Source organism: Cryptotermes secundus, unplaced genomic scaffold (assembly GCF_002891405.2).
Source record: "Cryptotermes secundus unplaced genomic scaffold, Csec_1.0 scaffold633, whole genome shotgun sequence".
Lineage (NCBI taxonomy): Eukaryota > Metazoa > Arthropoda > Insecta > Blattodea > Kalotermitidae > Cryptotermes > Cryptotermes secundus.
The window spans coordinates 238,909-259,515 of NW_019739220.1; the positions used below are offsets into that span (position 1 = coordinate 238,909).

Genomic DNA, 20,607 nt, shown 5'->3' on the forward strand with positions numbered 1-20,607 from the left:
ATAGTGGCAGCATAGGTGATTATGGGTCTTACCACTGCAGTGTATATCCAGTACACCGCCTTTGGTTTCAGTCTCCAGGTTTTTCGAAACGTCTGCATGTCCAGACGACCTTATAGCCTTATCCAGCTGTTTTTCCCATGTCAGTCCCTTGTCTAATGTTATTCCAAGGTACAGTGGATGGACAAAAATATGGGAACACCCAACAGAAAACACATTAACGTGACTAATATGGTGCAGAACAACCTCTGGCTTGCAGAACTGCTTGCAGTCTCCTTGGAATGGGTAAATAGAGGTCCTGTATGATTTGCAAGGGAATCTTCTACCATTCTTCCTGAAAAACATGGTAAGTTCTGTTATCGATGATGGAGGTGGATAGCGCGCACGCAGATTGCTCTCCAAAACAGACCACAAAGGCTCAGTAATATTGATATCTGGCGATTGTGGGGGGCATGGCAGACGTGACACTTCATCTTCATTCTCAGAAAACTAGTCCTGGACGATGTGAGCTATGTGGCTTAGTAAATGGCATCACCATTAGGGAACAAAGTTTGCACCATGGGATGGACCTGGTCGCCCAAAATGGTCACATAGTCGTTGACAGTGACATGAACTTGCATGGTAATGATGGGTCCTACAGAATACCACGATATGGCTGCCCATACCATGATCGAACCCCCACCATGTTTCACTCTTGGCAGCAAACAATGTGGATCGTAAGCTTGGGATGGCGTTCTCCAGACGTAAACTCAGCCAGAAGTCGGAAATAGTGTGAAGGTGGACTCATCTGACCAAATAACCATCTTCCATTGCTCCACAGTCCAGGTTTTATGACTTGGGCAGCACACTGTCCTCTTAGTGGCATTTTGATCACTGATGAGTGGCTTTGGAATTGCAGCTCGTCCAGAAATACCTTGCTTGTGGAGTTCCCTTCATACTGTTTTGGTGCTGAGGAGTGTGACATTCAATTCAGCAGTCACTTTTGCAGCTGTAGTCTTCTTATTTTTCGTCACAATCCTACACAGTGTTCGTCTGTCTCGATCACTCAACACACATTTCAATCTACGCTGGTTTTTATCGGATGCGGTTTTTTCAGCCCTCCTGTATGCGGTCATAAACTTGGATACTGTGCCTCGTGAAACACCAAAAACCTCGGCTACCTTGGTTACGGAAGCACCCACCATATGGGCCCCGACAATTTGCCCCTGTTCAAATTCTGTTAGCTCTGATGTGATGAACAAAAAAATTGCACAGAACACTGTCTCGAAAACAATGGAGCTTGCTACATATTGGGGAGGTTGTACAGATAGCGGTGTTGGGCAGATACAACAGCATGACCTACAAACATCGCTAAAATAAACCCTTCAATTCAGGCATGCATTTTTCCATATTTTTGTCCATCCCCTGTACTTTACTTCACTGTATAGCCAGATCGCTTCACTGAAGAGGATTGGATCCTTAAGCCGCATTGATAAGCCATTGACCAGACTATTGGTCGGCGCATACAGGTATATAAAAAAGTGTTTCTCCCTCCAGTCTGTAGGACTTCAGGTATGGTAGTTCTTCTAATGGTGTCCTATGTAACAACCCTCCCAGTACTTCCCGAATGGAGTTCTGGTCATCTTCTGTTAGCTTATCTTCAGGATATGTTTCCTTGAAGATAGCTACCTTTAAGTTGGTCACAGCCTCCTTGTAAATCCCTGGTCCCTTAGCATCCCTGGGCCTTTTTGGAGCTCTGGCCGTTTCTGTGGGTGTACTGCCCTCTGACCTTGGCCTCTTAAGGGTCTTGGTAGGGGTTTCTCTCTGCTTGGGCGAGCCTGCATTTCCTGATTGCTGAATGCCCCCAGTTCATGCTTCACTTGCCCTAGCTCTTGCCTTTTAAAGTTTCTGTCTAGTGCATCTGGACAGTGCCTTCTTTGCTAGACAGAATCCACTTACTCCAGAGACTAGGTGTCCCAGACCTTCTCCTACTGTAGGCATGCTAGAAGTACTAGCTCCCTGCAGTGGTGTGTCAGTACTAGTGACTCCCAAGAGAGTGATTTCTGAATATGGTAAATAAAGCATGGCGTCCCACAAGGATCCATAATAGGTTCTTTGCTCTTTCTTCTCAATATAAATGACTTACCAAATTTTGTTAAGAATAAATCTATATCAACTCTCTTTGCAGACGATACTAATATAACCACTAGTAGTATAACCCCACAGGTTTTATAAGTGACATAGCGACTGCATTTGAATACTTGAGTGGTTCAGAGCCAGTAAACTTACATTTTTGTAATGCTGAAATTATCTGACTTTGCACTAAGGAGGAGAGCAGTGCTGTGCAATATAACTAGTAAAGATTATGTTCTTCTGGAATGTGATGCAGTATAGCATGCTAGGTAGGTATCTACGTGCCAAACTAGAAGACCATAAACTTTATATTAATCATGATGAGAACCTCAGCTCAGAAAGTAATCTGTCGCACTTAACATATAATGACACTTATAGCTATGAGGCTGTTTTAGTAAAAAGTGATAATAGTTTTCTTATCTCTCTGTTTCTGGTAGTTTGTATTCATACTGGTTTTACAATCGCTTAATTTAGCAACAAAGAAAATTAACGGTAATTTTGGTATTATTGTTTCTTTGTTTGTGGTTTCATGCATGTGTGAAATTTACCTACTACATACCTTTTTGTTTTATTCATGGTGTTTGAGAAGCCCCTGAGTTTGCAGACCCATTGTTCATTGTGTTTCTTTACAAAGAAGTAGTCTAAATGAATATTATAAATATATATAAGCACTGTAAGGATCACAGCTTGTGTATTCTTGGTGTTCTTTGTATCCATGCCAAAGGAGGCCATGGTAGCCTCTTTCCTACATTGATTATTCCTGTTTCCCTTATATGTGTTTTCTTTATTAAATGAGAAAGTTACCTAAATTTAATATTTATCTTCAACACATATAACAACACCGATGTAATTTTCTACTAGTATTGGGTTCAAGTGAATGTAAGAAAATGCATGTATAATGGTACAGAAAAATCACAAACATTTTCAAAAACAAGGGACAGTAATGTGCTGTACAGGATGGTGAAGAACTGAGCAAGTTGACTCGTGTGTTCTCACTTGCATTCTGAAGGGGGCCAATTTGAATCTTGGTTTGCAGATCAGGTATTCTGATTGAGGTCTTTCAAGGTTTCCCACATTTCCTCCTGATAGATATCTGATAAAACAGGCCATAATCATGTTCTTTCCTGACCCCTATTCATATTGTCATTCAATGTTACATTGTCTGGGCTCTGACAGTATTACTACTTACTTAAACTTCCAAGGCCACGTCATAGCTCAAGCGGTTAGTCGCTGGCTTCCCATCGCGGCGCCCCAGGTTCGATCCCTGGTCTGGTCAAGTGGGACTTGTGGACAAAGTAGTTCTGGGGCAGGTTTCTCCGAATACTTTGGTTTCCCCTGCCAGTCTTTATTCTACCAATTACTCCACAATCACCCTCACCTATCATCTGGGTCTGGTACAATAGGAAGAAGTGGCCACAGTACAAGGGACTTAGTCCCACCCCACTAGCAATAAAAAAAAATACTTAAACTTCAAATAAATAATAACATTAAAATGATCATAAGATGTGATAGTGGTGACTGGATTTCTAATTGGCTCAGGAGAGGGTCTGTTACCCAGCTTTTGTAAGCAAGGAATGAATGGACCTTACTTACTTACTTGCTTACATACTTACTTACTCATGGAGCTGAGCCCTTCTTGAGGAGCCGCCAATTCTGCAGCTATTCAAGAATTTCCCAGCATTTTATGTAACCTGATGTTTCATCACCGTGTTCACAAGAGCCCTCCACTGGTCCCTATCCTCAGCCAGATGTATCCAATCCATACCATCCCATCCTATCTCTCTAAGATCCATTCTAATATTGGCCACCCACCTATGCCTTGGTCTTCCCTGTGGTCTCTTTCCTTCTGGCTTTCCCACCAATATCCTATACGCATTCGTCTCCCCCATTCGTGCTACATGACCTGACCACCTCATCCCCCTTGACTTGATCTTTCTAATTATATTTGGAGAAGAGTACAAGTTGTGAAGCTCCTCATTATGCAGTTTTCTCCAACCTCCTGTGACTTCATCTCTCTTTGGTCCAAATATTCTCCTCAACACCCTGTTCTCAAACACCCTCAGTCTCTGTTCCTCCCTTAATATCAGAGACCAAGTTTCACACCCATACAGAACCCCAGGCAAAATTATAGTTTTGTATATTCTAATTTTTATGTTTTTGAACAACAGAGGAGAAGACAAAAGGTTCTGGACTGAATGGTAGCAAGCATTACCGGAGTTCAATTGCCTCTTAATTTCCTCATGAATCAGGTTTTGATCTGTTATCGTTGTTCCCAAATATCTGAACTGTGCCACATTTTCAAAACATCTGTTTCCTATCTTTATGTTATGATTTTGCCCTGCATTTTGGTGATGAGAGAGTAATATATACTTAGTTTTCTCTGTGTTTACTTCTAGGCAAACCTCCTTACTAGCATCAATTAAATTTTGTGTGTTTTTCTTTATGGTATCTACATTATCACCCAGTAGGTTCACATCATCGGCATAGACTAACAGCTGATGTGTCCCGTTTAGTTATGAATGCACCTTCATGTTCTATATAAGTAGGTCTTTTGACATGCTGAGTATCTAACATATTTTGAAGGCAGACATTTAATTTTTTGTGTCGTTAATTGTCAGAAATGCTATAAGTCTTCAGTCACATACCTTATGATGCTGATACTGAAACTTTCTCTCTATTGATTATACATTGAAGTATTAGGCTCATACTTCAAACTTCTTCACTGACTATCATATGCACAATTATTTTTATGGTGAAATTCCAGGTTAATGACCTTGATTGAAGCCTGGGAATTTTCACTTTAGTACAAACTTCCATCTTCCATGATCAGTTGACTTCATTTAAGACTTGCTTCCACACAGTACCTACAGTTAATAACAGAACACTATCCTCTTTCAGAGTCTGACAACAAATGAAGAATTGGAAGTTAAATTTGATTCACAAACTGCTGATACTAGTGAACCACATAAGGTGTACTTTGCATCTAACAAAACAAAATACTCCTGTGAAGTCTGTAAGAAAGTGTTTAGTCATCAGAGTGAACTTAAGATGCATATACCTGCACACAGTGCAGAACATCCATACTCTTGTGATATTTGTGAAAATGCATTCAGTCTTCATATTAATCTGAAGAGGCATCTATGTGTGCACACAGGGGTACGTCTGTACTCATGTGATGTTTGTAAGAAAGCTTTTAGTACCCAAAGTCATCTGAAGAAACATCAGCGGGTGCACACTGGGGAATGTCCGTACTCATGCGATGTTTGTAAGAAAGCTTTTAATACCCAAAGTCATCTGAAGCAACATCAGCGGGTGCACACAGGGGAATGTCCGTACTCATGTGATGTTTGTAAGAAAGCTTTTAAAAACCAGACTCTTCTGAAGCAACATCAGCGGGTGCATACAGGGGAGAGACCATACACATGTGATGTGTGTGGAAAAGGCTCTAGTAAAAGAAGTGATCTCATCAAACATATGCGTGTGCATAACGGACAACGCCCATACTCATGTGGAATATGTAAGAAGGCCTTTAAAGATCAGAGTAATCTTAAGAGACATGAGCATTCGCACACTGCAGAGCTTCTGTTTTCATGTGATCCTTGGAACTAAGCTTTTAATACCCAGGTCATCTGAAGCAACATATCGGGTGTACACAGGGGAACATCCGTACTCATGCGATGTTTGTAAGAAAGTTTTTAAAAGCCAGACTATTCCAAAGCAGCACCATATAGTCCATACTGGAGAATGTCCCTACTCTTGTGATGTGTGTAACAAAGCCTTCGAAGGCCAAACAAATCTCAGGCAACATCAGCTTATGCATAATTGAGAATGCCTTTGCTCATACAATACGTATAAGCAATAATGTTCTTAATCAGGTTACCTCAGGTTACAGTTGATCATGCTGGTAAATGAATTTGTTCCTGTCATCATTGTAAAGAATATTTTCTCTGGGTTCCTGTGTGACAGTTTTGAACATAATTTGTAATGGTACATCATTACATATTTTTTGTGTCTTTTGGATTATGTATAAACAGAAATGATATGTAGATTGCAGATATCCTAAATTAAGGTAATCAGAGGGATAAGTGAGCTGTAGTGAGTGATTTAAACACTAAAACATTGGTGACAATGCAGATGAGCAAGAAAAAATAAATATTGAATACTGATATAATTGTGCTGGAACTAAAATATAGGCCATCCATGAACCTTTCCTGTACAGATTTCCATGTAATAAAGTTGTCATTTCATCGTATTTGTCAACACAGGCCTCCTGATTTCCACCATCATTCAGAGTACATTTTGGCAAGTCAGGGCTTTCCTTCCTGAACACACTACTTATTTATTATAGTCATTTTGTTGGTTCTAGTAGTGGCTGGAGACCGCCACTGTGGTCTAGTGGTCAGAGTTTCTGGCTGCACATCCAGATTTTCTGAGAAGTAATGGGTCTGGAACGGGGTCCAATCAGTCTCGTGAAGATAATTGAGGAGCTGCTTCAAGGAAATAGCGACTAAAAAACCGAAATTAACCAACTTCGCCAACAAGCGGCGGTCGCTCGATCGGTATAGTTCGCTTGCGGACTAAAACCACTGAGTTTGTTTTTTTATCACTCATGTTTTCTAGGCTATGAAGGAACAAGAAGCTTGGTTAGTCTTTGATGAGTGTTAACAGCGGCCGCGTCTCACATAACCCCCAGTTTCCCAACGGTGGGTTTAACGTCTGGCGTGTTATTGTACAGAAACGTAACCCCTGCAGTTGTCGAAGCACTGGAATAGCAACAATGGGCCTGTGTATTTCTTAATCAAACGACTTACACATTAGTTTCGTACGAATAATGTTCAATAACTGTTTACTCCATCTTATTAAGAAATACTGAGAAAGTAACTCCTTGGATCGCTTCTTGAGGAGCTGCCAATCGCACAGTCACTCAAGAATTTCTCAACATTTAATTGAAATCGAAGATTCATTGCCATGTTCACAACAGCCTGCTACTAATTCCTTTACTGAGCCACATGAATTCAATCCATACCATTTCATCCTGTTTCTCTAAGATCAATATTAATATTATCCTCCCATCTAAGTCTCACTCATCCTAGGGGTCTCATTTCTTCTGGACTTCCCACCAAGATTCTGTATGCATTTCTCTCCTCTACCATGCGTGCTGCATGCCTTTCCTCATTAGATCTGTCATTCTAATTATATTTGACAAAGATGCAATTTATCAACCTCCTCATATGCAAATTTTCTTCAACTTTCTATTATTTCATCCCTCTTTTGTCCAGATATTCTCCTCAGCACTCTGTTGTCAAACACCCTGAGTCTATGTTCTTCCCTTAATGTCAGAGACCAAGTTTAACAATCATTAAAATCACAGGCAAAATTGCTGTTTTCTATATTTCATTTTTACTTTTTAAGACAGAAGATGAGAAGACAAAGGGATCTGAACTGAATGGTAACAAGCATTACCCAAATTCCATCTCCTCTTAGTAATTAATGTTTACTTGTTTAAATAGTCCAATAAAGGAGCAGTGAACGACGTACTTAAGATGGCACAAAAACTCATGAGTCACCGTTTTAATCTATCCGCACAGGACGACCAACTGAATAGCGATTATCGAGTGAGGATAAACAGGCTTCCACCTGTTAGCTGGTGGAGCCACTGCTATTGGTGGTTGAGTTTCAGTCAGAATGTACAAAACTAGCCTCTGTGTCCCCTACAGATGTGTTGTTTTAAAGCTTGCTTTTTCTAATTCCATTTATCGTGCTACCGTATTCATATTCTCTTGTATAGTAGTTTGTAGGTTTTGCTGCACCTTTATTAGAACAACCTGGAATTTCAGTGCACTCTTTAAAACATTCCCAATACAGCGCACACATCTAGTATCTCCACGTACTGCTCTGTGCAGTGAAATTTGTAGCTTTTGCGAACTGATTGATCACCATGTCAGGAAGTCATTGCTCTAGGAATGAAGTCTGGAATGATACTTTTCTTATTATATTCGACTAAATGTACCATAGCCCTGTACTTTTTTTAACTTAGCCTTCCCAAATTTCCCATGTTTTATTTGCATCAATGTACTCGTATACAATTCAGGTTGTTTTCCATTGGCGGACTGTTGTAAGCAGGATGTGCACTTTAGGGTTTCGTAAAAGGCTGTGGTTGTCTGGAGTAAGTGGATAATAGTCCTTCTGGAGAAACTCTTCTCCATTAAATTAGTGAATTAGATGTACAGCAATTCAGCAATTAGGAAGACATTACACATTCCTTCTTCAGCTCACATCCACGTGTCGGAGTTGCCGTCAAGTTGTTATTAATTACTCCCAGCGAATGTACGCAGTAACCGAAGCTCAGAGCACCCTCATAGCTTTATTAATTAGAATGCTGAGCGCACATCGCCTGTGTGCCAATCAAGTCTTGGTAATGAACTTATATGTTACGAGGCTGAGCTAATCATTGCAGGTCTCGCCCCTTCAGGGACACAATTACGCCAAGTTCGGTACATCGGACGCCTCTCGCAAACAGACCTTAGCGTTTAAAAGGATTCGTTCTTAATCCGGCTTGAGGGCTTGCTCAAGTTCTGTCCACTGCATGATGTTGGCGTCTACGCTGTTGTGACCGCTGCTGTTTCATATGCGATTTCGTGAAAGTGGAGTGAAGTTCACGGGGCACATCCCGATGTGGAAGCTAGTAAAGGCAGTCTACCAGTTGTACAAGTTCCAGTGTTTTCTTTTTTCTTTCTAATCCCCAGAATTCTGAGAACATTCTTTGCACCGAAGAACCGGAAAATAACAGAAGGATCGAGAAAATTACATGTAACGACCTTCATGGTTTGTTCTCTTCACCGAATATGCCCGTTATTAGGATAATCAAATCAAGCATGACCTGAGCCGGGCATAGAACTCTTATGTATCCGTCCGTCTGTCTGTCTACCTATCTATCTGTATCTCTACAGTCCTTTTGTTGGACCTTGGCCGCTTTTCAGTTTCTTAATCTTGTACAGAGTAGGAGTCCTCGGAAGGATGGTCAGGCCGTCGCAAGGGACTATGCCTACACACAGAACAATGCAAACAGAATAAACGCAAACAAATATCCATGCTTTGAGTGGGATTCTAACCCACGATCCCAGCTTTCAGACGAGCCCAGACCGACCATGCCTTAGACCGCGCGGCTACTGCGATCGGCCAGAGCACGTATGGTGGAAATAAATGCATATGAAATGTGTAAATACAAAATCTGAAGGGAAGGGACAACTTTAAGATCTAGAAGCACATGAAAGGATAATATTAAAATGCACAAGAAAGAAACAGGATGAGAATATATGGACTGGATTCAAGTGATTCAGCGTATGATGAAGTTGCATGCTCTTGTGAACACAAAAACGAATTTTCGGATTCCATATGATGGATTGGGGGGGGATATCCTGACCATTTCTTTCACGTCAGATGACGTGACACACGAGCAAGTGTTTATATTATTCTATGTGTATGTAGCTGTCTTGCGAATGGCTGATCCCCCGTCCACGGATTCCTACCGACTGCGTAGAAGATAAAGAAACTGAAAAAAAAAACAGCTGCCATGGTCCAACAAAAAAAGGACCGTTGATGGATGGACGGACAGACGGACTTAGTTAACAAGAAGCGTTCGAGCTATTCCAGTAAATTGCCTGCTTATCAATGTTGAGTTGATATTTTAAACCGCATACTTGTATTTATAAATATGGAGCCGGTATAACGACGGGCTACGGGCTGGACTGCCGGGTTTGATTCCCGGCAGGGTCAAGAGATATTTCTGTGCTCCGCAGCGTGCAGACTGACTCTATGACCTACCCAGATCCATCCCGAATGGATACCGGGGGTAAAGCGGGCGGGGTGTAAAGGTGACTACTCACCTGCATCTTATGCTTAAGCCAATAAACGTAGAGCTATGTCTTCACTTTCCATACTTCGTCATGGCGTGGTTCTTGATTATTTAAGGACAGACAACTTTACCTTTATTTATAAATATGCAACCCATCATTTTTTGTTTATAATAAATATAAATAATGCAATTTTGTCTTTTAAATTTTGTTTAAATAAAGAATGCGGTCTTCTGGGATGTGACGCCGTGTAGATCTTGTTTGAACTGACGTTTCGGAGGAACATATCGCCTCCATCTTCAGGGTAGAAAAATCATCGAGCGAGGAACCAACGTGAGCAGGTGGCTACAGACTGCAGACACCAGCTACACGTATCTCGGGCCGGCTGTCGGTGTTGCAGTATGGCCACACAACCCACCATTGCCAGGCGCACAGTATCAGACTGTAAACTTATAAAAAGGGCTTCGTGTAAGTAAGAAATGTCCTGCCCTGCTTCCTTGCTGTCGGTTTGACTTCTGGTCCTGAGAATCGTCGCAGGGGAATGAAATAGAACATTCCTATGCGTTTCAGTTCTTCGCTTCAATGTTCACAGCCTGTCCCTTCGGCCAGAGAGAGCAACTGTCCTGAGCGTCCTGAGTGTAGAGGTCAGTGGTCTCGTGTATAATGTGATTTTAAATTATTGTCGGGGTGTCCGTGGCCTATTATTTTCAAACCGAAGACAAATTAAAATAGATTATGGAATATGAAAGTGTAACTCAATAGTTTTATTTGGCAGTACTGCACTATTTCTATGAGTAATAAAACTTTTTGAGTTGCACTTTAATATTCCGTGAGCAGTATTGTTTCATTGCTTCCGGTTTGAAAATTATAGGCCATGGAAACACCGACAATAATTTAGAATCACGCTATAATTGTATATCGTGGGACAGAGCAAAACGCAAAATCTGGGATCACGAATTGCCCCATCAAATGGTGGATGTTCGTTTCATCATTATTTAATTATTTGTAGTTCATATAAGGATGTTTTCAATAGTTCAGATTATGCTCGTAGACCTACGGTATACGAGTAGTATAGGATCTTTTGTGAACAATGTACTTGAAACGATGTGGAAGGAGACGGTCTTAACATAGTATGGGTTAACACCCCGGCATTTTCATGGAGGGTCTGAGGGAGGCCACGAATAAAGGATAGCCGGTCTTGGAGTCGATATTTTAACTTGGGACTTGCGTAATTCGAAGCAGGAATGCTACTCTCTAGATTTCGATAATCGATTTAACAGTATCGATCCTCTAATAACATCTCGAGAATTGTAACGTCAAATAGATCAGATTCGCCTTCAAGTAAGTTCAGAGCTTTCATGGTCGTGACCCGTAACACAGTCAAAAAATTGAAACTGCAATAGAAATCAGAAATGCTTAGCGTTTTCAGAATATTTGCTGACACAGGCAATGTACTGAACTGTGATGTTATAGAAGATATGAAAACATAGCTCTAATCTGTCTCTAACCTGCCATTAATGTACATGGATTCGTCGCAGAATTTTGTTCCTTCAGGAAGCAATCATGGAAATTTATTGCCACCGACGTGGCTCTACTTCCTGTTCAATTTACGAGACTGCAAGGCGTCTTATATATTAAATTTATTTCATCCTTTGTTACTGGTAGTTTTATTACACCTGAAGCTCACAAAGCACTGATACCATAAAGACAATTTTCAAGACGTGAATTCAGTTTTAATAAACCATTAAAATTACACAGAAAGTCTTCATCTGCTGGCATTGTCCTGTGCTTCATTTTCTACGAACTAGACCTTTTAAGCTCTCCGGATTCAGAATTAATTTTGATGGCCTACTTGGACGATAAAGTAAAGCAAATCCTCTACCTACTAGGAGTAAACAACCACAGACAAACGTAACATGACGCATATACCCATTGCTAGACAACAACCCAGTATACCCATTCCAGCGAACACGCAACAATGGGAACTGTGTTCTCTGTGGATCGTGCCACAACTCGTTGCTAGGTAGCACAACAATTCTGTCAACAGAAGAGGTGTTTTTTATGTTGTCAGTGCTGCGTCTGTATACCAAGAGTCTGCTTGTAGCTAGATTAGACTGCATAATTAGAACTGGACAATTTGGTCGAGTTCTGTTGAGTCGGCAGTCCAAGATGATTGAAAAAGAAATGGCAAGAAGACTTCATAGTGACTTGAAGTGATAGTTTCTGTGTTGAGATCCGTTGCCAGGAAACAGATAACGTGTCCTAGTGGTTTGTGAAATGGGTAAATCAGCGGTGGCACTATAATTCATTCGAGTAAGGGAGATTGTGAAGAGAAGATGTCAATAAATCCAATCCAATCCAGAACCCATTTTTATTAGTCACGGAACCCCCTGCGGATGATTCCGCAATCCCGCTATACGAACGGTCTAACTCGGTAAGCGCCTTCGACAGAGGCCCCACGGAGATGTACAAGGCTTCGACACTGATTGAGCTGAGTGGCTGTTTTTGAATGCTGATGGTCGTTGTCTCAACACACACAAGCAAACAAACAAAAGCACACTTGTCTGAACTTTTCATGGACTGCTCGTGTTGTAACAGCGATTCTAATGCAGAACGGTAACAAGGTCCATAACTTGTGCCAGCCGGACAACTGAGTAGTACCCAAAATATAAAAATGGAACTCCTCCTGAATAAGTTACTGCTCGTATCACCTGAAGTGTGACCCTGCATAGGTTTATTATGCCTGATATATTTAGGTACACAAAATGTATACAAACGTATTCAGTCTACACAACAATATTCTGTATTTAAAACAAAGTAGACAGTATCGTATCAACATTTGTTTTTATTGACGCTACATGTTTCGACCCTTATATTGGGTCATCATCAAGAGTACAGTGATACCAGACTCAGTTGTTGAATTTCGTCTAACAATTTGCATCTAATTCTTCGATAAGGATCCTTATTGTGCACTTGAGTGTTTTTAAATGCATAAATTGAGTCTTTCAGTTAAAATTTTTAAAATACTCTGATAAAATTTAAAAATTAGATACTAAAGATTAAAACATAAAAGTTATAATTGTATTAAAATGTAAATGAAAATATTTTCTGAAAAATCTCTTTAAAACTTTGTGACCGCTACGTGTTGATGTGATTTTCTGGTGGTAGAGGCGACTATAGCGAGGGACGTCTGCCTATCGGTATCTTCTCACATGAGTTAGGTCGTGTGGTCTTGACCTTATAATCGTCTTGTGGAGCTTATGCTCGTTATTCTACATGTCGCCCAACAGGTTGTTTATTTGGAGCGACGTATATTAGATTTTCTTATGATATGTGTACGGGCGACCGCCTCTGTTATCTAGTGGTCAGAGTTCCTGGCTACAGATCCAGAGATCCGGGTTCGATTCCCGGCGCTACAATATTTATTTCTGAGAAGTAGTGGGTCTGGAACGGGGTCCACTCGGCCTCGTGATGGTAATTGAGGAGCTTTTCCAAGGAAATAGCGTCTCCGGTCTAGAAAACCGAAATTAACGGCCGTGGGGATTCGTTGCGCTGACCACGCGACACCCTCTGTCCGTAAAAGTTGGTACTAAAACTTCGCCGACAAGCTGCGGGCGCTCGGTCTGTATAGTTCGCTTGCGGACTGAAGTCATGGCGTTTTATTTATATGTACGTGCTGCTCCCTGTGTTGATGTCGCTATTTTGTAGCGGTTAGGTACAAGCAGATTTAGTTCTTAAGGTCCATGTCTGTATGTACACTTTAAATACGTATCTGAAATACCCTTACATTGGTGCCACACTCCGCTAACGAAGTTTGTCCTTATATGACATTGTTGCATTTGATTTTCTTCTTATGCTATGGCAGGTCTGTAACGTACAGCCGTCCCTTAGCCCCATGTACTGGAGAGCTCGTATTGCGCATGTACAGGGCTACCTCCAGCTGTGAACCTACCAGACTACAGAGCGACGCAATCCAGAAGACAACAAAACTGCTCTTCATCGCCGTGAGTACTTTAATTTCAGTGTACATTTAAAATAAATATTCCAGACAAGTGACTGTCCTCCAGCGTGTGTCCCCGGGGAGTGGGGGGAAGCCCGTCACCTTAGGAAACTAGTATGCTACAAAATGCCAAAACGATATTTGGGTTCAAATTCGATCATCTTAAGAAGCAAGGTGCGGCGGTGTGGATTGGGTTCAGTTGCCCTAAGATAGGCTCCAGAAGTGGAATCTTCTGAACACGGCAATGAACTTCAAGGTGCCATAAAATATTTTGACCAGTTTAGCGACTGTCAGGTTTCTGTGCTACAAGGGCTTGCCATTGGTCCTTATCCTCAGTTACATGAAGTAATACACACTATTTTGTCCAACTTCTTGATGATCTGCCCTAATATTTTACTCCCATCTACGCCAAGTTCCTACAACTTGTCTCTTTCCTCTCCAAAGGTTTTCGAACAAAAACTTTTCTTATCTTTCCCGTAAGTGATACAATCCATGATAATCTTCCTGCTCTTGAATTTCTAATCCTAATAATACTTAGTGGAATACAACTATTTTAGTTCAACTAGAACAACTAGTTCTTCATTGCGCGGTTTACTTCTGTTTCCTATAATTCCCCTTCCTATTTGAGACCAGTTATATCTCCATTACTCTCCCTGCTCAGACACACCCTCGGTCCAGGCGGTGTTCGTGCCTTAAAGTTAGAAGCCAAATTTCAGATCTGCGTGTAATTCCACAGTTGACTTCTAATCAAACCTGGAACTTCAAATTCAGTCAAATTTTACACTCAAGTCACAAATCTAATAAGCAGTTAGGAATTAAAGAACCACGTCTGGGATTGTTAGTACATTCAGTCCATACGCTACATGCATTTGACACCTATTTTCAACGAACCAAACAGATCCAGTTCATCAGTCCCCGTTTCCACAACATATGTTGGCATTGTGAATCGCTTTGGGCGCGTTCATATTCCTGCTGAGCGCTTATTAACATCGCTCCATCCGTCTGTCTGCGAACATGTTGCAACTCTCGAACTGATGAACAGGTTTTCACGGAATTTGATATTGCGTTATACTACTAAAATTTGTCGAAACATTTCAGTTTTGATTAAAATCGTACAAAAACAACTGATTCTTTCACACTCGTTTCTTCGCGTGTCTCGATCATATCTGATGGAGCGAAATACGTTCAAACAAGCGCGTAGAGAAGATGTCCTCAATTCTTAACGTTTTCGAGGCAATTAAACAAAAGAGACGTCATACCTATATTTTCGATCTCGGAAAATAAGGATTGCTGTCTCCTGGGACGTCATATCTTGTAAGTTTCAGAACAGAGAATGGATTCATTGCATTCGTCCGAAATGTCAAATGACTAGGCTACCATAAAACAAAACAAACTCCGTGGCTTCAGTCCGCAAGCGAAATATACTGACCGAGCGACCGCCGCTTGTCGGCGAAGTTAGTGCCAACTTTTGCGGATAGAGGGCGTAACGTGGTCAGCGCAACGGATCCCTATGGCTGTTAATTTTGGTTTTCTAGACCGGAGCCTCTATTTCCTTGAAATAGCTCCTCAATTATCCTCACGAGGTTGAGTGGACCCCATACCAGACTCACTACTTTTCAGAAAATCTGGTAGCGCCGGGAATCGAATCCGTACCTCTGGATCTGTAGCCAGGAACTCTGACCACTAGACCACAGATGCGGTCAACCTGCATCTTAGTTGGTATGTTTTATTGTTGTGATTTGTACAGTATTCGTCTTCATTTAATACAAGTATATCCTCATTGGTGACTTCAGAAGACGCGAGTTTCAATTCTTCATTGTTCGTACTATCCGCTCGGTCTAAATGACTGTCCTATCACCATCCTTCAGGATACAATAGCCTTTTCACTTCCGCTCGCTGCCACTCCTGCCCCTCCCTCACGATGCTAACAAATTTCCGCTGATATGGGTGTTGTGCCAAGTCTAGACTCGATACATCGCTGGTGTCTTATGCCACTGTCAACCTTTCTTGAAGTTCTTAAATATGCCGCGCGGCGTGCAAGAATTGCCTCGTGCTCAGCTAGAAGAAATTTTCTCTTCTTATATTTTTTTACATCGAAGAATCCTATCCCTTTCACGATTTTCTTGGGAGTTTATTTTCCTCACTTAAATTGAATTTCTTTTCTTTTTTTCAACAAAGTTTTGAAGTTTGTTTGGAGAAGGGATTTCTTTCTTTACCCCTTAATATTTTAAAACTTTCTCCATGCAACACACTTTTCTACATCGTTCATTGTTCTTTTTACTCTCGGACGTTTAATTGTTCGACGCTTTGCTTTCTCATGCTGATCACTATCATTATGAATATCTACTGACTGTTCTTTCACTCTTTCTCAACATTTTTTTTTTAATCTTGCAAGGTCTGTTGCAGATGAATAATATACTTCATGTATTTCCTTCTCTCAGAATTTCGATTCTTTCAGGCAATTACGGGAACTGAAGCACATAACAAGATAAAGTTACAGCGTTTCACTAGGATTGTGGGTTCGAATCTTGCTCTAATGTATTTTAGTCAATTACATATTCACATTCGGTTTCGTACAGTTACATACCTTGCGTTTAATTTTCTCTGTTAAAAAGTTGGTAGTTATTGTGGATACTTCCACGCGTAATACCTCGCCTTTCGACGGTATTAGAAATGGTTCGATGAAGACACGTTCCGTTTTGTAGGCCTACCGATCCCGTTGAGTGCCTTATCAACACTCCGTGGAGCGTCCTCAGGTTTCAGATGGAGGATATGGCCTCCAGCTATGCAAGGTAGCTGCGAATGTATTGGATAAGCTGGCATGGAAAGTCGACAGGGGTTTGGGCATGGGTCGAACGTATTCTCATCTAAAACGTAGGACATTAAGAACTGTTACTCTGGGCCTCAGTTGTAGTTCTTGTGAACATGGCAATGAATCTTTGGATTCTATAAGTGGGTGGGAATTTATTAGTTGAGCTATTTTTATGGGCTCAAGGAGAACTATGCTTCGTGTGTTTGTTAGTGAGTTACAGCATGATCTTTCCGTCTGAAATCAAGAACTGTGGAACCATTACAGTGTAGTGTGTAATGTGGTTTTTGATCCTATTAAGCTTGTGGACATTGCTGAAATCTTGTGTGTGCGTTGAAAATTTTATACATGACTACGCGAACATTAGATAATATGGTTGGAAATTTAGGGTTAATAATGGTAGCTATCCGTGTAACATGCCGTGGAGGCCCATAGGGTTGTGAGACGTTGAGGCTCCCACATTTTCTCTAGACAATAGGCTCACATGGCAGTGAGGTTGTCAGCCTTACTCACCGGCCGCCCTTTACCGCAGGAAGATTCCTGATACTCATTTCTGTTAGAGGCTGAGTCGACTCCAGGGCCATAGTGCGGCTGGAAAGATTAGACCAATTGAAAAAATCCACCTCATTGGTACTCGAACCTGCGACCTTCCGGCTTGTAGCATAGTGCCTCAACCAACTACGGTACCGCGTGCTCCCGGAAATTTAGGGTGGTAAGAATGTGGTGAGAATATAATATATCCAACACCATGAAGTACAGTCCTGTTTGAGTAGCTAATATTGGCTTAGCTACTTAAAATTCCTGATATTTCATGGGCCAGAAGGTCTGTTGAGCTTACAGCGTTAATACGAGCCAGCCGCTGGACCCGATGGCCAGCCACTCCAATGCAGCCTTCACCTTTCCTCCCTCTTTGTTTCATATCATTCTCATACTTATGTCTTCCTAGTGGTTCTAGCTCTCCACACTTGCATCCAAAATTTTAATTTCTTCAGTTCGTGCTCCCTAATCTGCCGGTGTCGTCTTCCTGCATTTGCTGAGGATGTATGCTAGCGTACAATTAAGGAAAATCTAAAGAATATCAGACGTTCTTTGATGAACGTGTCCTCATGAACGCAGTATGCAGACAGGAATCCCTGTCCGTGCCGTATATAAGATGCCAACGCGTTCTAAAAAACGATTTCACAAACGCTGTCTGTTCCTGTGGTCTATCAGAACAGTTCAGCACATTTTTGTAAACGCTTTAGTTGTGAATTATCTTGTGCGTACACTCTACTTACTATTAATCCAATGACTTGGTAAGTAAATCTACACCGTCACTGAAAATAAAAAAGAAACTACTTTTGTTCAGACTGGCATTGACTGTTATGAAAATCTGTTAAAGAGCAAAGGTCCGAATCCTTGCTACGCGGCAGTACTTTTAAACTCCTATTTCATATCTTGAAGGAGCAGTTACTTTTCTTGAAATGGCCGCGCCATAGCTCAAGCGGTTAGTCGCTGGCTTCCCACCACGGCGGCCCGGGTTCGATTGTGGGTCTGGTCAAGTGGGATTTGTGGTGGACAAAGTGGCGCTGGGACAGGTTTTCTCCGAGTACTTCGGTTTCCCCTGCCAATCTTCATTCCACCAATTGCTCCACAATCACCCTCACCTATCATCTGGGGCTGGTACAATAGGCCAGAAGTGGCCGCAGTACAAGGGACTTAGTCCCACCCCACTAACACTAATAAAAAAAGTAAATAAATACTTTTCTTGAAATGTGTAGCGTATGGCAGAAACATTGTTCAGTGATTTGCCATCGTCTATTTATTACCCACATAGAGTCGTTGTACAAGACAAGGTCCGCTGCTAAGTAGAGGCTTTTCCTGCTGATAGTATTGTAGCGTGTAGAGCCGTTACTATGCGACGACCGCGAGATAGACGAACATACCAGCGCCGTTTCTGGGCAAAAGCTAGGTAAACACGCTCCCGCAGCAACGAATCGACGCGCAACAATGGAGGTACTGTTAGAAACGGGGTGTTTTTTCGTGGTCCATGTCGAGGAGTTATAAGGAAGGCAATTGGGGCGAACTAGTCAGTTCTATATGGGAGTCTGTGAAGAAAGTAGTTGAGCACGTGAAGCTGAAGAAACTCCACTGTTAAATGCCTTTGTCAGTGAACGTTTGGTGAAAACACAGCAGGCTAAAGAAGTCTTGATGGGTGCTCTGGTGATTTGTGAATTGTGGACATTATGAATGGCGCTATAATTACTTGTACTTACCAACTATGTGTGTAAGTGGTCAATAATTCGGATCACCAATCCAGATCCCTCCTATAATCACTCACACACGTGACAGTGACGGCAGTGGTGGAGTACATGGTTCTGTCGCGGTGAAGCGGCAAATCTAAGTTGAAAGAACACACAGCAAGTACATTTGAGTTTCTACACGTGAGATTTTCGTTAATATTCTTATTGTTTGCTGTTGGTACTTCCCTTTATCACGCACCATAAAGTAATTTTAGGAAGGTTCCGTAACGGAGAAAGGCAGCTTGTACTAAATAAGGCCGATCTGTTTCTTCATAGTTAAGCAGTGCTAACTCTATACACAGTGCCCTCGCGGTCTAAGGCATGAAATGTCTTCGCCCTCTCGAACACTGGTATCGTGGGTTCGTATCCTACTCAAAGCATAGATGTCCGTGTTTATTATATGCTTATGTTAGGTAGCAGCCTTGCGACAGGCTGATCCCCTTGAAAGTAGTCCTACCGTCTGTCTTAGATTAAGAAACTGAAGTGAAATAAGTGTTTCACGGATGCCCTATGCTCCAAGTGGGAGCAACAGGAATAGAAGAAGAAGAAACTCTATACAAATATGATCGATTTTTTTGGGTGACGAAGTTCACAGAGTGGATTTGGTATTTGATGTTACTAGGTTTTGTTATTTTTATTTTTTCCTTGGAGAATAATAGCTGAACAGAAGAACAGATGAGCTCATTGCACCTCAGAAAACTGAAAGATTTGGTTTCAACTGGCGAAAGAAATGTCTGCACGGATAACATCGAGAAAATATCTCATGCAATACTTCAGTCAGCAGTTTTCAAAAAGTGTTCACTACCTCAGAATTATTTAAGAAAACAAATAGATTCCTCCATGACGTCGAACAATAATTTGAGAAGCCGCGGTGGTAGTTAAAACTGTATTTGATGGAAGTGATCACAACAATTTCCATTTGTTAAGGGGAATGAGGATCTGTAGAACGCCATTTACTATGAACAGAACTTTCACTGTTAAGAATTCTAATGTTTAAAAATCAATAAAGCAGAGAAAGTTTTCCTTTCTGGTAGTAAATCACAGGAGGCAGGAACAAGCAAGACATAATAGGAAAAAGAAACGATTTTACATAGCTTGCAAAGAGGACATGATTACATTTACTGCAACGAATATATGCACCAATAGCGTATCATCCCTTCTACTGAATACGATCAACAATACGTGCGTTTCGCTAAAAAGACTGATTAACTTGTCTAGTTTTATATTCAAGAATAATTGTCGTTTTTATATTTCACCGTCATAACTTGAAGTTCACTAATGTCATATTTGAATCATTTTTCTTTAAATCTGTCTGCCAAACTGATTACATTTCTCATTTGCTAAAATTAATGTCAAGCAAACACATATGAAAATTACATTTCTCATTTGCTAAAATTAATGTCAAGCAAACACATATGAAAATAATTGATGTTACCAAGATAAGTTGTTTCTCTGCTTAATCTGTTTAGCCTGCTTTGATCTATGATCCAATTACGAATGTTAATGCGAATTATTTGGAATCTGTGTCTTTTGTTATGCCAAGTTGATAACTAG

At 41.1% G+C, this 20,607-nt stretch overlaps 2 protein-coding genes and 1 long non-coding RNA gene across 7 annotated transcripts in view; 2 read left to right on the plus strand and 1 right to left on the minus strand.

Annotated features, from left to right (window-relative positions):
• The window catches only part of LOC111871760 (zinc finger protein 664), a 61,893-nt gene extending 55,613 nt beyond the window's left edge, over positions 1 to 6,280 (plus strand). The window contains exon 10 of the mRNA XM_033754386.1: positions 5,008 to 6,280. Within this exon, the coding sequence (XP_033610277.1) occupies positions 5,008 to 5,718 (711 nt within the window). The 3' untranslated portion in view covers positions 5,719 to 6,280. The remainder of the gene's footprint in view (positions 1 to 5,007) is intronic.
• The window catches only part of LOC117282892, a 63,016-nt gene that overhangs the window by 5,890 nt on the left and 36,519 nt on the right, over positions 1 to 20,607 (minus strand). Inside the window, exon 2 of the long non-coding RNA XR_004513804.1 lies at positions 19,027 to 19,150. This is a non-coding gene — a long non-coding RNA (uncharacterized LOC117282892). The remainder of the gene's footprint in view (positions 1 to 19,026; positions 19,151 to 20,607) is intronic.
• LOC111871755 (secretin receptor) overlaps positions 13,616 to 20,607 on the plus strand; it is a 126,794-nt gene continuing 119,802 nt past the window's right edge. For 4 of the 5 annotated variants that reach the window (XM_023865058.2, XM_033754393.1, XM_033754391.1 and 1 more), the window contains exons 1-2: positions 13,616 to 13,677; positions 13,828 to 13,966. In XM_023865058.2, the coding sequence (XP_023720826.1) occupies positions 13,883 to 13,966 (84 nt within the window). In that variant the 5' untranslated portion in view covers positions 13,616 to 13,677; positions 13,828 to 13,882. Of the gene's footprint in view, positions 13,712 to 13,827; positions 13,967 to 20,607 lie in introns of all 5 variants that reach the window. The other variant, XM_033754389.1, reaches the window with a different exon arrangement.